This window comes from Xenopus laevis, chromosome 3L, assembly GCF_017654675.1.
Source record: "Xenopus laevis strain J_2021 chromosome 3L, Xenopus_laevis_v10.1, whole genome shotgun sequence".
NCBI lineage: Eukaryota > Metazoa > Chordata > Amphibia > Anura > Pipidae > Xenopus > Xenopus laevis.
In genome coordinates this window covers 127,620,291-127,637,505 of record NC_054375.1, presented here as the reverse complement: position 1 = coordinate 127,637,505, position 17,215 = coordinate 127,620,291, and the positions used below count along the sequence as shown (strand labels likewise).

The window sequence follows — 17,215 nt, the reverse complement described above, 5'->3', positions numbered from 1 at the left end:
CCTCTCAGCAAAGTAGAATTTGCATGTGGGTGTATTTAATTATTAATATTATTACATCATCATAAACATAGCTATACATATAACCTATAGTTTGTTTTCATATTGCACAACAGTGCATCTCCTAATACGATGCCTCCAACTCAGCTTTCTCCAGGCACTGTCAGAAGTCAGACAGGGAAGGCACACACAATCCATTTCGTAGACATGGGCAGTGCCTCAAGCCGCACCTCCTACCTACACTTCTCTGTGTCCATTGGCTACTAAGACAGTGTAGCTCATGAATAATTCAGCAGCATCTTGTGGTCTGGGGCTGAGAATGCTGAACGCTGGCAATACAGCTAAGGGAAAGGAAGGGAGACAGAGGCAGATAAAGCTGCAAGCACTGAATAAGCCAGAGCCTCAACAAACCAAAGGAGGAGGGTATTTAAAGTAGCACACCGACAAGTGAGATTAATTGCAGCAGTAAATGTAATACAGGGAATTCAATATAAGACCTCAGCAGACCTTATATCAACTTAAAGACTCACATCAGAAAAAAAGGAGAAGCAAGCACTTACAGTTCAGAAGAGAACTAGCAGCAAAACATGAATGTAGAGAAGAAGTGAACAAAGCAAGGGCGAATGCAAGCACTGGAACTACTAGAACCGAAGTCTGCAAGGAAAGCAGAACTTGCTGATTTTGAAGGCAGAATGAACTGGATCAAAGAGCAGCTACTGCAGAGAGTGAGGTGCCCAGAGAATGCAGAAAAAAGCAGGAGTATGGAGCAGTGAACAATCTCAAGAGACACAACGCTGTTGCCAATAGCATAAAAGAGAGATTCAGCTTTACTAGCAAATGTGTCTGTAACCATAACCAGCTCTAGACCAGCCCACAAAATAACACTTACAGAGCAATTCATCTTAACCCAATAAGGACAGATCCTAACCAGTGTCTATCTTGCACACACGGAGAAAGCTGTGGGTGAATGAGCAGTTTACGGCACAGTGAGTGACCACAGAGGATCCACAGAAAAGTCCAACGTGGCAGTCCGCAGTCTGTTTCCCAAGTACTCTGACCAACAGGGAATATCATTCAAGGCTAGGCTCTTGGGAAGAACAAACATTGAGAGAATTCATTTAGGATGGAGGCACGATTTGGGCTGTCCCTGCTTCGTTTGACTTTGCTGATTATTTTGCGATTTGGCAAGGCAGAAGCTGCACAAAAAGGTACAGGTTGGAATCTATATCATCGTATATATTTGGTATATTTGAGTAATGAGGGCAGGTGTGGGAAACAGGAGCAGGTGTAACTGTAATATGTGTTTATTTGTAATAGGGACATGTGAGTGTATCTGTCTCAGTGGACACACCTGGTTTAAATGTACCTTGGCGTGATCTCCCTTGTTTTGCATTTGTGGCATAATCTTTAACCTGGATATGTCCATAGAGTGGCATGGTTGCTGGCATTTTAAACAGAGCAACCTTCCCATGTTTATAAATGCAGTAACAACATGCTACTAGAACTGTGTGAATAAACACAATACAAAGGCAGAAATGTATTATACATTTGTATATATACAGTATATATATATATATCTGCAAAAGTTAAGTAAATCACTCATATACTATAAAGAATATTATTTAAATGAATGTGTTGTCTATTATTGTTCCGTGGCTGTTAGTTTTTTGCACATTAACCATTATATTGCAAACCATAGCAGACACACAAGGGAAAGGGTTAAAGACACTAGCTATGCCGTCTCCTTGCTATGGTATATCTAGCACTTAATCTAATTTCACCACAGCCACTTCCGCAGTAAGAAGTCAAGGCAATAAGGCAGTGCTTTATATGGTAATTGATATTAAACTATTCACATATGAACTTGAGGCTAATGAGTTGCAAGCTCCAGTAGTTCAATTTGTGTGAAACATGTGTGGGTAGATATTGTAAATTGAATTGTTTGCATGAGGTGCCAAGAGGATGTGATAAGAGTTTCATGTGACATTGTGGGGGCAGAACGGAGGACTGGCTAAAGTGTGCTGCTTGCTCCATGGTTGTGTTGGAAAGCTATTGCTTAAGCTATAATAACCCAAGAAAATCCCCCTGAGGAGCTGGTCTACACTCCCGTAACACTGAGTTAAAGCGCCAAGGTTTGAATGACACACAGTGAACTATAACTGGGTCCGTAATTTATGACTATGAAAGACAGAAATAGTTTTCAGTATTGCAGGGATTTGTTTGACATTACTATAAAGGCATATGCAAGAAGCATCCACATGCAAGTGGGCTGTTCTGCATAGTACATAGAATAGAACAAGCATATATATATATATATATATATATATATATATATATATATATATATATATATATATATATATATATATATATATTTTTTTTTTTTTTTTTTTTTTTTAAAGAGCATTCATGATGCCTTTTAGATGTCATTCAATAACCACATATGACACATGGATTTTCTGGTTCAAAATACCTGATCCAGAACTCCTAATAAAGCAGTTTCCTTAGCACTGATAGACCTTCATTTATGTCCCTGGTATGTAGTATGTATTAAAATTTGGCACACCAGTGTACCCCTTGTGGGATCTATGCCATGGCCTTGCGAGTGTTTACAATATACCTAATAATAACCCGTTTTGTGCATATTTACTTTCCAAAAACAAATATTCGCCATAAGAGTGGAAATGCTTAGTATTCAAAAGTATTTAGAATCCGGACGACCAGACATTTCAGTGGTGCTTCCACTGTGTTATTCCATGCAAAAGCTCCCAGTGCAACAGTTAGATCAGCCAATGCAACAAAGAAGAACAGTGCATGCCGCTGATGGGAAAGTGATGACAATTCATTATGCATAACATAAAAGCTTTGAACATGTGTGTGTCTCTGGCTGCTGTTGGCTCGCTGCTTGTCTGGATGGCTTGCCAATTGCTGCAGTTGCATTTGTTTCTCTCTCCCATTTCAGCCACTGGTTGGATATGCAGAAGTCTATTTCCTAGAAATGGGCACGATTAGCCATCTTTCTGCTGCAAAGAAACTTGCTTGCTTGTGATGTAGTGCAGAGACTGATCTTGATTATGAATAATTTTTATACAGGGCTGCTTAACACATCACTATAAAATAACCTGGCATGGTGGCTGAAGGCCATCCAAATAAATTAGTGTTCCATTGCGGGATTTCATCCACCCTCTCTAAATCTAGCCTGTTTAAAATGTTCCGTAGTTTCTCTTACTATGGTTATCTCATTGCACGAACAAGAAGGTTTAAGGACTCATTTAATAAATTCATATTTTATTTCCCACAATGCACCCTCTCCCCTTTGTAGTGCCTACTAAATTAAACCCTGTAATTGAAATTAAACCAAGGGGACAGACATGTGGCTAATCCATAAGCATCTACATCTGTACTGTAAAACACATAAATAGCGCAAGATAAAATAGATCTCTGTACTTTCCTACAGTAGGCAGGAATAAAGAGCTTTCTTGTCCAAATGAGCACTGCTCCTATGCCTTTTTAATTTGGCAGAAGATTGCAGGTACAATTTACCAGGCACAAATACATCAGGCACTTTGAGGTTGCAATATCGTGCACCAGCACTGTTCCCATATTAAATAAGCCGTCTTGAGTCAATGAAAAGTTTTGGGGGATTTTGGGAGCATCGGAATAGGTGGGACTGGAAGTACTTTACAGAGAGAGGTTTCTTTTTTATTCAGGCAACTGGCATTCAAATAAATATACAGTTAACACTTTTCCGGTGGTTATCCTGCCTTGACAACCACTCAGCTAATAAAAATAACTGGCAACATCTGTAGTGCATTGCATGCTAAAGATGACTTTAAAAAAAAAATCTGTAGGCGTAAAACACATCATAGAAAGCTCCGTGTGTAAATATCCTTCTTTAGCAATCATAGGAACAATTAAGCCTCTTACAAGCTTTGTAAATGTGATGGAGGGACGTCCTCAAATTCTATTAGATGAAAAATTCCAAATGGATTTAGACTAGAACATATGGAAAATATGCACTTCTCATTCAGCTCAAATAATAAACATAATGAGCCCATATTCCAGGAACATTAGGATGGTGTCATGAAATGCCAGTGTGCTATTATTATATATGTCTATATACTTGAAAAGCTCCCAGTTTTGTTCTGAAAATAGCTCATTAAATGGGCAAAATGTGTTAAGTTTACATTTGTACTGTAGTTTGGTATGATTGGTGGTAGTTTGATGGATGCTTGTACATGTAAAATAATTCCTAAGACTCTTGAACTTCACCAACACGAGGGTCATCGCTAGTCATTGCCGAAAATAGAAGGTTCCCTGAGACAGCAGTAGGACTTGATTCCAGGACTAAAGGCCCACGTGTTGTGCAGCATGGCAGTCTATCCTCACTGGATTTAATTGGGGATAGACATCTTGACAGTTCCATCTGTGTTCCTCAAAAGAACCTGATCCCTGAGAACTATCACCCTAAAATATTTTGTTGGCTCACATGCCCAAGTTAAACTCTATGTTCCTTCGTTGTATCTCAGACCTAGGTTACTAAAGGGTGTTGACTTTCAGCATCAGATCTTTCAGGGAACATATATAAAATATAATATATCCCTCCATAAGGGAAATGCAGTCAACCCTAATGAAATTATGTTGATTGGGTGGAAACCTTCAGCACTTGAACAGCGTAGTGTTTATTTTTAAGACTGCTGACAGGTCGGAGTTGGGGATTTTGCTAATTAGCAGATAATTAACTTTGCTCCCTTTCCCTAAGCAATATATATAGGTGAGTATTGCTTGAGGCTTTTGGGGGTTCCATGGGGGTCCAAGGTTTGCGGTTTGCCCTTTACCTATAAAATGATTAACACTGTTACTGCAGCCCAGGATATAATAATTAGAACCACTGACAATGTGTAGTAGTTCTTTGGCCAGAGACTTGTAACACTTTTGCTGGGCCAAATAATAGTGTAAAATAGGGATGTCTGTAGGATATAGCAATCCTCAGTCTGGATCTGTGTGATCAATGGTTCCATGCTTTAGAAGTAATATAGAAGTAATATTTACCAGAAGATTTATTGACGACTGTCTTGGAAATCAATGTCACTTGTCCCTGAATATGGGAGCATTCGTCATCAAAAGACTTTTACTTTTTTTTTTTTTCAATTAATGGAAATATTTCTCCTGGTTTTCACATGCCGTTTGGTTTATGTTCCATAAAGCACAACTGCTGTTTGCTACATTTCAAAAGCAAGATAATAATTGAAAGAAATTGAAATTGTTTGAGAGCGTTAAGCGGCATTCAATTATGTTCCCCCCATGAACATTAAACGGCTGGTGTTTGTGCCAAATGGACACCCAGGCATGGGGGGGGGGAGGGATACAAGATTTTGTTATTTAGCTGTAATGGAAATTCTCCCCTGCAGTAATGGGTTTAGAGAGGATTTTTGTCCCTGATGATTTAGCGCTAAACATTTCTGTTCTGTTGACTGTTGAGTTTCTATGCAGTGAATACAATGTTACAGGAGTGGAGATTGTGTGCAGGTAATCAGCTCTGACTTGCATATAAGGAGAGCTGCTCTATATCATGGGGTTGTTGGCAGGTTGCTTGTTTAATGTATTGACTAAGCAGTTTGATTTGCTGTAATGGTTTTACCTGCAACTTGTTTGCTGCATTTTTATGGGGCACATCTTGGCACCAGCACCCTGAGCTGTTCCAGGTATATAATTCAGAATGTGGGTTAGTTCATTATGGGGAATAGATATGACTTTGTGTAGCAGTAGTAGTAGTAACCTTTATATATTAGTAAAGGTGCTCCAGCTGAACTATATCTCTCAGCATTAGCTGGCATTCATGAATTGCTGCACTATTAAGGGTCCAGGCGTCAGTGTGTGAGAGACCCCATCCTAGGCTTTCATGCCCAAAGACTGAATACATGTGTCTATGGAAGTATTATGGTTGTCTTTGGTATTGTGGTGGCCATTCAGCTGCTAATGAACATGATTCCCTAGCATTGATTCACAGCCTTTACTGTTGTTTAATGCAGTCAGTTGTACAGGTATGGGAGTCGTTATCCAGAAACCTGTTATCCAGAAAGCTCTAAATGACGTGATTGTCATCTCCCATAGACTCCATTTTAATGAAATAACTAAATCCGTGCAGCTCTGAGCTGGGGAATGAATCCACTGTGTAGAATAACCTCCCTTTCATCCTTAGCTTTGAAACTATAGTCAAAAAATACTTTTTTTTTATTAAAGCCACAGAGATTGAAATGATCACTCCACTAATTGGCAACCCATGGAGGAAAAGAAACTAAGAAAGCATATTAACATTTTTTCCCATGAGAAAATGGTCAGTAGAGGGCACTCTTTTATTACAGCCTATAGATAAGCCTACAGATATTTAATTGGTTAATTGGCAAAAGAAATCTCTGTGGAGCATCCAGTCTGCAGAAAATTTGTGGAACAGTATTTTATTCTTTAAACACAATACAAAACAAGCCTAATCCCACCAAAACCCCCAAAATAATGCTTTTTTCTGTAGGCAATCAGTCTTTTGGCCATGTCTGTTGATCAAGCAAAAGGTTTTGATCAGAGCAAAACCTATGGATTGTTCATTAACGTGGCTACAGGTTCTATGTTTTGAAGTGGTCATAGAATTGATCCCATTAGTGTGAATTTCAAATATCAGCCAGATTCAATTCAGTGAGAAAAGGTTATTTCTTGATTTATCGCATGAAAACTCATGGGGGCAGACTTACTAAAGGGTGAAGTGGCCGTCGCTAGCGAAAAATTTTCCTGGTCATGTGCTTTCAGAAAGAGCCAGCACTTTAGGATGGAGCAGCTTTCTGGCAGGCTGTTGTTTCTTCTGCTCAATGTAACTGAATGTGTCTCAGTGGGACCCGGATTTGACTATTGAGTGCTGTTCTTAGATCTACCAGGCAGCTGTTATATTGAGTAAGGGAGCTGTTATCTCGTTTCCTTCCCATAGTTCTGTTGTTAGGCTGCTGAGGGGGGGGGGTGATATCACTCCAACTTGCAGTCCAGCAGTAAAGAGTGACTGAAGTTTATCAGAGCATAAGTCACATGACTTGGGACAGCTAAGAAACTGGCACACAGGAGTTGCAGTAGCAGGGCAAGCCCTTGCAATTTTATTATGCAGTAGTGCAACGTTTCGGGGTCACACCCCTTTGTCAAGCACTTGACAAAGGGGCGTGACCCCGAAACGTTGCACTACTGCATAATAAAATTGCAAGGCCTTGCCCTGCTACTGCAACTCCTGTGTGCTGGTGAAATTCTTCTTACCCTTGTTGTGAGGTGGCCGATTCCTCTATCACTGGGCACCAGGATAAGAACCTTTGGGTGTGTATGGTGTGCGGCTTCTCCAAAGTTCACTTCAGCTAAGAAACTGACAATATGTCTAGCCCCATGTCAGATTTCAAAATGAAATATAAAAAAATCTGTTTTCTCTTTTGAGAAATGGATTTCAGTGCAGAATTCTGCAGGAGCACCGATATTAACTGATGCATTTTGAAAATATTTTTTTCCCCATGACAGTATCCCTTTAAAGTGAAGTTTTTTTTGGATAGGCCTGGGGCGAGGCTTAGGGGCAAGGAGGCACAATAGGTGAGGAAGTAGGTGGCGGAGCCTTAGCCTTTAGGCTGGTTAACAGGTTTTGATTAAGAAGGATATTGGTAAGTTGTTGTAACTATTGCTAATTGTTATATGCAGTCTTCAGCGGCTAGTGGTTATTATTATTCAGTGTTATAACGTTGGTATGTTTTTTACGGTTAACTTATAGTAAGTTAATGTAATGTTATTATTAAAGCAAGCTGTGGCCTTTTCACACAAAATGCTAAGTGTAATTCTGGGGTGTGGGGGTAGAAACGACATTCTCTAGTCAAGTTTTTTCCCATAGACATTTGTGCCGATATAAGGAGGAGGCAGAATAGGCATATGCCTAGGACGCAACTTGGGGAAGGAGGGGGTGCTAGGACCTTAGGCACATGTCTCTGCTGTCTTCTCTGGCCCTGGTATGGCAAAAACAGCAACGTGAGCAAGGGGTAGAGGAGGATGTAGGTTTTGGTGGCATGCCTACGAGTGAGAGAAGGCCATTGAATTTTCTCAGTAATTATTCATTACCAGCTATTGCTGAGAACCCAATCTGTGATATTACCACTCCTTCTTGCGGAGCTTTCATTATCCACTTTCTATACATAAGTCGTTGCCCCCTACTCCACCATAAACTCCAGCATCTGCCTGATTCTATACACCACTATCATCATTTTGCTAATATCATTGGTTGATACTTACCATTTTTTTAACCCTATTACAAAGGTGCCAGAAAATCATTACTGCATTTGCATTTATTTTGAGATTCTGACGCATGATATAATGTGAAATGGCTAACACAGCTACATAGTGCTGAAATAATGTTCCTTTACCTTACGCTTCAGAGAACTTCACTTTTGAGTCTCCGGGATGCATAATACCTGTATCTATTTCACTGGTGGTATCCCATGCTGCTCTGCAACAGGGGGCCCTCACAACAATTATTCTCATCTATGATTCAAGCACACCGGAGGGCTACCTTAACAATTCAAAAGCTGTGCGCTGATGTTACCTTAAGACATTTCTAGCAATTGTACTGCTTCCCTTTTCATGTTGAACAAATCTGTAATTCTTTTACTTCCCCTCATAGCCTTCATTTGGTGATAAAACTTCTGTAAAACTGCAACTGGTGCGTGCTGCTGATTCCCATAATTAAAGGTACAAAAGTAGAAGTTCAATTTCATTTTCCATGTGCTGATTTGGAGAAAATGGAATTAGCAAGTGAAAACTGAAATGAGCAATGAAGAACTGGCTGTAAAGCACCTTGCGGCTCACCATCTCTAAAAGTGTCCATCACTTTCCTTATCATTAAGTAGGGTCTTTCTACAAAAAATAGCAATACCATGCATATAATGAGACGTTTTATATCACTGTGTGCATGTATTTATGACACAGGAATCAAGTTTGGTAATGACCATAGACCAGTGTTTCTCAAACTGTGGGTTGGCCTTCCTAAGGGGGCTTGAAATATTAACTTAAAGGGTCTGTTTGAAGGCAAATAAGGGTGAAATATGGGGAGAACATCTATTTTCTCATCCAAATACTCATGGAACCTTGGCATTTGGGAGTGAGTGCTTATTTGATGTTCTATATATATTTTGTTGTTGAGTTAAGGTTCAATCTCCAAATGAGGCTTCAACAGAAAAAGTCCAACAACCTCTGGAACAGGCAGTTCTATGTGTGACACACCTAAGAATAACCTGACAGTTGTTGGCCATAGTTGGTGACAGAAGAATGCTCAGCTTTTCCTACCTGCTAGTTAAAAAAAAAATAACAGCAGATGACACTCACAGAATCTTGAGCTGGCGTTAACAAAGCTTGAAACAAATATCACAAGTGTTATTTAAAATTACAACTACAGAGAATCTGACATCTCAACACATTTACACTGACAATAGGTCATTGTCATGCAAGCATAATGACTCTTGTTGACAGTCTGTAGTCCAAACTGAGAGTGACATTGAGTGACCTTGCAAAGGGACATCACCTAAAAAAAGCATAAACTCCTTTCTCGCATAGGTTTGCAATTATTTGTGAAAAGGTTATCATTGTTTCCCTTCTCAAACCTTTCAATCAGGGTCTGTGGATTATTCAGAGTGAAGAACAGCAGAGCAGTTATCACACAAGAGTAGGAAGAGTGTCCATAGGAACAACACGGTTTTCTTTGGAAACAGTAATGAGTTAAAGAAGTGAATTTCAGCTTCTTTATTCCAAAGTTTTATGAGGATTTCACAATGTCATTTACCTCTGACTGCAAATGAAGGGGGTGTATTTATCAAAGGGTGAAGGGAAACGAGACAACAACATTTTCCATTAAAATTTGAATTTGATAGCTATGCACATTAATTAAAAGACAAGCTGAAGCTTTTCATGGAGGGTTTTGTCCAAATAACATTTTCTTTGTATTTGTGCATAGGAAATGATGCCTATGTTGTAGGCATAGGATTTTCTATACAAATATTTAATTGGAAGAATTCATGTGAAGCAGTGTGATATCACTAGGGGCAGAAATGCATACTGTATCTTGTTGCAAGCAGGGACTGGTGGCTTTCATTCCTACCAATGATAGAAGGCATGGGGGTATTGGATGTTTCCTCTACCAGAAGATATATGCCAGTTAAGAAACTGACAGTACATTCCCTGTGCCCGTTTAATAAACATTGGCAAACGGATGCAAACGGAAGGTGTAACTACTGAAATCTGAGATAATGATAAAATGAATCCTCTCTTTATGTGTTTTGGTGCTAGTGTCTAGTAGAATTAAATAAAAGGCAACTGACCGTAAGGGGCTCATTCATTGAACCTCAATAATATCTGGTTGAGGGGAAAGGGGAAAACCTGGATTTTTCAAGGAAAATTTTTTAGAGATTTATCAAACCCCAAAGCTGCATAAAATCCGAATCGAAAAATCCTCAAGTCTCAAACCTGTCAAAGTCATGTCGAAGTCAATAGCAGATGTCCCTGAAGTTTTTTCTTGACATTGTGATCTATACTAGATAATCCAATAAAATTGGTTGTTTTCGTTCGATAATCTGGAAAAGTTGAGTTTTTGCAGCGGCAATTCGAGTTTTCATAGTGTCAGTCGTATGAAACATATTGACACTCAATTTTGTCACAACGTTTTGTCGCTCTGATTTTTTTCAAGAAAAATTATTGATAAATGAGTTTAATTTGTGGAAAGGCATTAGATCGACTTTGTTTTCATAAAAAAACTGAAATTAATTTGAGTTTTAGTAAATCACCACTCATCCGAGTGGCTTCTTCAGTTTAACTGAGTGGTTATAGACATACAACCACAACTATTCCAAATGAACAATGGCGATGGCACTGAAATTGTTTCCAGTCAACTATCTTCTTCTTTTATTTTCCCAATTCAACCATATTGCACAATGGTTCCACCTTTTGATTATTAGGCTTACCACTAATTAGATGAAAGAATCTAAGCACCAGGCAATAGCAACCTTCTAAAGGCTCAGGGACAATAAGGTGAAGGCCTTACAATGATTGAGTCAAATCGTTGATTTCAATTCATTTGAGAATCTGTGATACCCCTTGGACATTAAGGTGCACAATCATCATAAAACCTAATCTAATCTGCACAACCTGGAGTTAGCCTGCCTGGAACCATGTGCCTAAATTATTCAGTCAAAATGAAATACAAATATCACAGAGAATACAATGTTAGTGTTATTCAATAAATTAGTCAAGGTCAAGACTCTCTCTCTCATCAATTCACTAGCGTTACCACCTGTAGGGACATCACCAATTTACCAACGAGTGTAGGTGTCACTTTGCTAGTAAAAGAGATAGACGCTACCGGTCATCCACCCTCTGTTTCCAGATGACAATTCGCTCGGCGAATGAACGTTACTCCGCAAATTCAATGAAATGCGGATTTTACTGAACGTTACCTCTTTCGCCAGACTTGCCTTCGCCAGCTCAGACCAGGCAAAGTGCACTGGAGTGCATAGATCTTCCTCAATCTTCTGTTACTTACATCATCATTTTTAGTGGAAAAACTTCTAAGTCCAGAAAACGCTGGCATCTTCATTTTTTCAGAGTGATAGGCTGCAAAAGTCCTTAAAAATTTTTTTTGGGTAACCGGGTTCCCCCCAAAATATCCTAAAATAGGGAACATTAACTATACATTGGGCTCATGTGTAGGGCAATATAACAACTATATTTTCGTTATTAAGGTTCCCTTGAATTGTGTAGTGTAATGTATTTGCTGCAACATATACGTCCATTCAAATTTCCTGCTGAATGCAAATTAACCTGAGTGCAAGACCTCTAGTGAATTTGCATTAGGCAGAATCTTCACTTTCAATTGTTTGCAATGCCGAAGTAACGCTAGGGAAATGTCGCCTGCGTTCGCTGACCACGACGAAACTCCTCATTCCAGTGAATTATCATTGTCTGAGTGAATTTTCTTTTTTTTTCCCCCTCGAGTAAATCTGCCCCTTTAATATATATATATATTGCAAAGCCAATTAACGTTCTCCTTTTTATATTTATTTGCCTCTGGCTCACTAATTTGTGCTTCAGAAACCTGTGTACTATGAGAAGACAGAATATCTTATCCTGATATGTCCCATATGGTGACTTAAAATTCAGTTTCATTAAAACGTGTCTTATGCGCAAAAAGGCTCATAACCATAAAACAACTCACGAGGTGTCACTTAGTCAAATCCTAGTTACATTAACTCATTGGCAATACACCCTTTTAGATGGTGCTGGAGCATAAAAGCCTATTAAAAGCCACAATATAATTTGTAAACAGCCCTAAACAATTTGCAAATAGTCTTCCTCTAATCCAGGTGTCGTTAGATGCAGTTGTATCCATACGAGGATGTTATACATTAGTATCACAGTAACTGCAGTGATCAAACATATCCCTGGGCTTAACCAAGTGACATTTAACTCAAGGTCATTTATCTTTTTTTTTTTTACTTCCGCTAATTAAGAGTCATTCAGCAATTAGAGACAAACCAGTGTGTGGGTGTAAAGTGCTGTTTCTTTGTGAAGAAGTTGAACGCATGAACTCTTCCTTTTACAGAACGGTACAATATGGACACAGCTGTTCTGCCTGCCCCTACATGACTGCAGACTGGTATCATACACCCTCCTTACTTTTTATTGAGCTTTATATGATATAAAATACGTGTATTTTGGGATGTTGTGGTTTTACAACTCAAAAAAGCTCAACAGTAGGAACACGGGGTCAAGGGATCTGGGTGTGCATGCCCGAAACCTATAACTTGAGTAAGTAACCTATACCAAGAAGTAACAGACTCTCATAGGGGCAAATTCCCTAACCTGTGAAAATTGGCCAGCGACAGCTTCGCACACATCGCTACATTTCGACAGGTGAAAATTCGCTCAGACAACTGTAATTTACTAAAATGCAAAGTTGCGTCCAGGGCGCAGAATGTCAGCAATCAAAGCAAACATGCGCTAGCGTACAATTATGCCTAGCGCAACTTCGTTAGTAGTCTTCGCTCATACGCATACGGCAGGAAATTATAACATTTAATGGACGTATATGTTGCAGCAAATACATTAAATTACACAAGTCCAGGGAACCTTGATAAAGAAAATATAGTTGTTATAATGCCCTACACATGAGCCCACTGTATAGTTTGTGTTCCATATGTTAGAAAATGTATGGGGGAACCCGGTTACCCCCCAAAAAATTTCAAGGACTTTTGCAGGCTATCACTCTGAAAAGGAAAAGACGCCAGTGTTTTTTGGGACTAAAAATTGAGGAAGTCCTATGCACTCCATTGCACTTCACCTGGTCTGAGCTGGCGAAAGGCAAGTCTGGCGAAAGAGGTAACGTTCAGTAAAATCCACATCTTAGTGAATTCGCAGAGTTACGTCCATTCGCCAGAGTAAAAATTCGCCCGGTGATTCAGTGCAAATGATCGCTAGCATCTGTCTCTTTCACTAGCGAAGTTACGCCTGCAACCGTTACTAAAATGGTGAAGTGCCTGAATGACGTCATGTTGGCGAATTTTTGCCAGCGTTAGTCATTCGTCCTTTAGCAAATCTGCCCCTTAATCCCACGATCAGAAGTAGAGAAAAATGTATTCCATTATCTAGAAAACCCCAGGTCCTTAACATTCTGAATAACAGCTTCCATACCTGTACCACTTGATCTCTTGTAGTGCATTTCTGCAGAGGATAATTGGAGGTGACAGTATAAACATAGGAGATATTAAACATTTGGGGAAACCAAGAGATCAGTTACACATACATATGTGCTCAGTCCTGTTCAGTTTTTACTTCTCATTTTAACTATGATAAAGTATTACAGTACTTTTCTTGATTCAGAAATAAAAGCACATAACAGTAAATATATATGTATACCTGTAGATATATCTGTGTGACTAGGGCAAGTTGCATTGTCATTGTTGTCCTCTGCTTGTCTCTTTATTTGACTTGTATAAGAACTGCTCCAGGCCCTGTGTCACCTAAATCTACTTTGTATACCTAGTATTAATATCTCTTTGGCAGGGTATAATCAACTTTCAGAGAGGTGACACATACAATAGCAAAGGCTTATGTTTTGCCGGTTGGTTATGGGGACCAAACAGCATTAAATCAGCACAGCATGTTGGGCAGCTCAAAACAGAGATGCCATGAAATGCTTCAGGTCCTACAGAGTATAAGATTGCTTGGTTCATTTAAAGATGGGCACCTCAATTAATCTGGCGTTCTTGAAAGTCTGTGACCAGGTTAAAAGTTTTAAAGATCCCACTTTTCAAATGGCCACATCCAGAACAAGCCACCCATGATAATCCTCTTAATCACAAATTCCACTCTTTTAGTGTAGGAAAGCACAATTGCATCACTATTGATCCTGGTTAAAGCACAGCTTTAAATCTGATGCCTTGGGTGGCAAAACACCAAGAAGTGCCAGTGAAAATGTGTTTTGAAATAAATGTGTCTGCAGGCTTAATTTCTACCCTGCACACATTTATCTTGCATTCGGCCAGCAGTTTAAATACATATTTTTTTAATAGTTTCCCAAAGTCTAGCACGCAGACCAAGGTCATTTCATTTTAAGTGCACGGTAGCATGCGTTCACCCCATTCGTCTTTAATAGAGATGTACAGTGCCACCAATTATCTGTTTTTTTCAATGTCATGGAGAAGATAAATTGATAGAGTTGGATTCCTTTTGTTATTTCATTCCATGAAATGTTCTGTATATTCAGTTAATTTTTCCTTGAACTTGTTTTTGAGCGATGATGCCGGCACACGTGGACCTTTTGTGAATGGTGGAATAGGGACTGATGGAGACAGTGTGCTGTATTAATGCATAAAGAGAGACACTTTATTTTTATATGATTGTTCAGTGAAATATAATGGAAAAGTTATTCTGTATGTCTCAAATTCTGCGTATTGTAGCCCTCAAGGACGGAAGGTATACTTATCCAAAGACTCATATTCAGTAGTTGTCAAAACTTCCTGCAGAATAGTAGAAGTCTTGCATTGGTGCAATCAATGACTTGTCAGCAGAGCATCTCAGAGATGAAGAGCAATAAACACTATTTTTCAGCAAAGCATCTTGTGAAAAGGGTAAGTCTTCTGAGGCTTCTCTTTTATACATGACCACCGAAATGTCAGATGACTCTTCTCAGTAGTTTTCTGAACAGATCAACACCATGAGACTTTCCTTTTTTCTCTAACGATAGGTTAAGATATTTGGCCATCAAATGATTCCCTGTAATGACCTCTTGTATATTTATACCTTTTCGTCTGTGTTCTGTTTTGCCAAGCCTGGATGACAGGGATATTTTTGAAGCAGTGATCCCAAGCCAGTGGCTAGTGAGCAACCTGTTGCTCCCCAACCTCTTGGATGTTGTTCTCAGTGGCCTCAAAGCAGGTGCTTATTTTTGAATTCCGGGCAAGTTTTGGTTGCATAAAAACCAGGTGTTATGCTAACAGAGCCTCCTGTAGGCTGTCAGTCCACATAGAGGCTACTAAATCATAAAGCCAATCATAATTCTCATTTGGCATCCCCAGGGACGTCCTTTATGCTTGTGTTGCTCTCCAATTTTCTTTACATTTCAATGCAGCTCATGGTTAAACAATGGTTGGGGGACTCATGTGTTAAAAAATGTACTCTAAGAAAAGCAATGTATAAATCTTTTACGGCAGCGGAGAAACTCAGTTCCCTAAAATGCAATATCATGCAATCGCACTATATCAAAATGCAAATACAGAGACATCGCCACTGAAAAATTCTACTAGCAAAATTCATATCAGGGAAGTTGTACTGTACCATCTGGTGCCATCGCAATGTATCATGGCTTCATACAGCTTCTCTGGCAATGCTCATTCATCATAACAGAGGTGCCAAACTCTGCAAAGCCAGAGAGGAGGTAGAATATAATCTTTGGCTTTTTCATGTCATATACACATTTGTGGGGCTTCTGTTTTCCTATTTCATTGCTCAGTGGGTTGTGTTGTTTTTGCCAGAAGTCCAGCATCCTTGTGGATTGTGTGAACAAGATCAGACAGTCATTGTTCAAATGCAGATAGGCTGACCTGTAGCCAAGTTATAGAAATTGAAACAAAAAATACCTTAATATGGATGGGGGAAAAAAAAATAAACCAATAATATTGTTCGTATTGTTCTGATTTAGAATCTCCATCCTTTTTCAAAAGGCAGAGGTTGTTTGGGTTTGCTTGAAGATCACAGTTCTCAGATTTGTTGCCTATTAACCTTGTCCTCAGTGAACTGCTTATTGCATTCATCCCTTATATCCCTGAAAGGAAACCTGCCCCAACAAAAATGTCACCTTCTTTTCCAGTACAGGTATCCAGAATGTTCGGGACCTGGGGTTCTGGATGACAGATCTTTCTGTAATTTGTATTTTCTAGGGATGCACCGAATCCAGGATTTGGTTCAGGATTTGGACAGGATTTGGCCGAATCCTTGTGCCTGGCCGAACCCAATTAGGACTCCTAATTTGCATATGTAAATTAGGGGCAGGTGACAGGGGAATCATGTGACTTTTCGTCACAAAAGATTTTTTTTTCACTTTTTCCTTTCCTGCCCCTAATTTGCATGCAAATTAGGATTCGGATTTGGTTCGGTGTGCGGCTGAATCTTTTACCAAGGATTTGGGGATTCGGCTGAATCCCAAATAGTGGATTCGGTGCATCCCTAGTATTTTCATGCCTTAAGTCTACGAGAAAATCATTTAAACATTAAATGAACCCAATAGACGGTTTCTTCTTCCAATAATGATTAATGATATCTTAGCCTGCACCAAGTACAAGGTACTGTTTTGTTACTACAGAGAAAAAAATCGGATTATTTAAAGAAATTCGAGTCTATGGGAGATGGTCTTCCCATAATTTTTAGTATTAATATGCTTAATTTAGGGTGCAACTGTAACATTGCAGTTCAAATCATACATACACCATACATATATAAATACACCAGATAAATCCGATTATCTTTCTATTAAGCAGAACTAAGAACATAACAAGAAGAATTCATGGACTATAAAGTTATTATGTAAAGCTATTTGTAGAAACATCATCTGCCACCTATAAATGTATTATAAATTAATATTCACTGCTAGAGCTGAACAGACCACAAGGCT

At 39.1% G+C, this 17,215-nt stretch overlaps 1 protein-coding gene across 2 annotated transcripts in view; it reads left to right on the top strand.

Moving 5' to 3' along the window:
* The first annotated feature begins 325 nt into the window (after positions 1-325).
* LOC108710311 (netrin receptor UNC5D-like) overlaps positions 326-17,215 on the top strand; it is a 408,361-nt gene continuing 391,471 nt past the window's right edge. The window contains exon 1 of one of the 2 annotated variants that reach the window (XM_041586931.1): positions 326-1,205. In XM_041586931.1, the coding sequence (XP_041442865.1) occupies positions 1,121-1,205 (85 nt within the window). In that variant the 5' untranslated portion in view covers positions 326-1,120. The remainder of the gene's footprint in view (positions 1,206-17,215) is intronic. The other variant, XM_041586932.1, reaches the window with a different exon arrangement.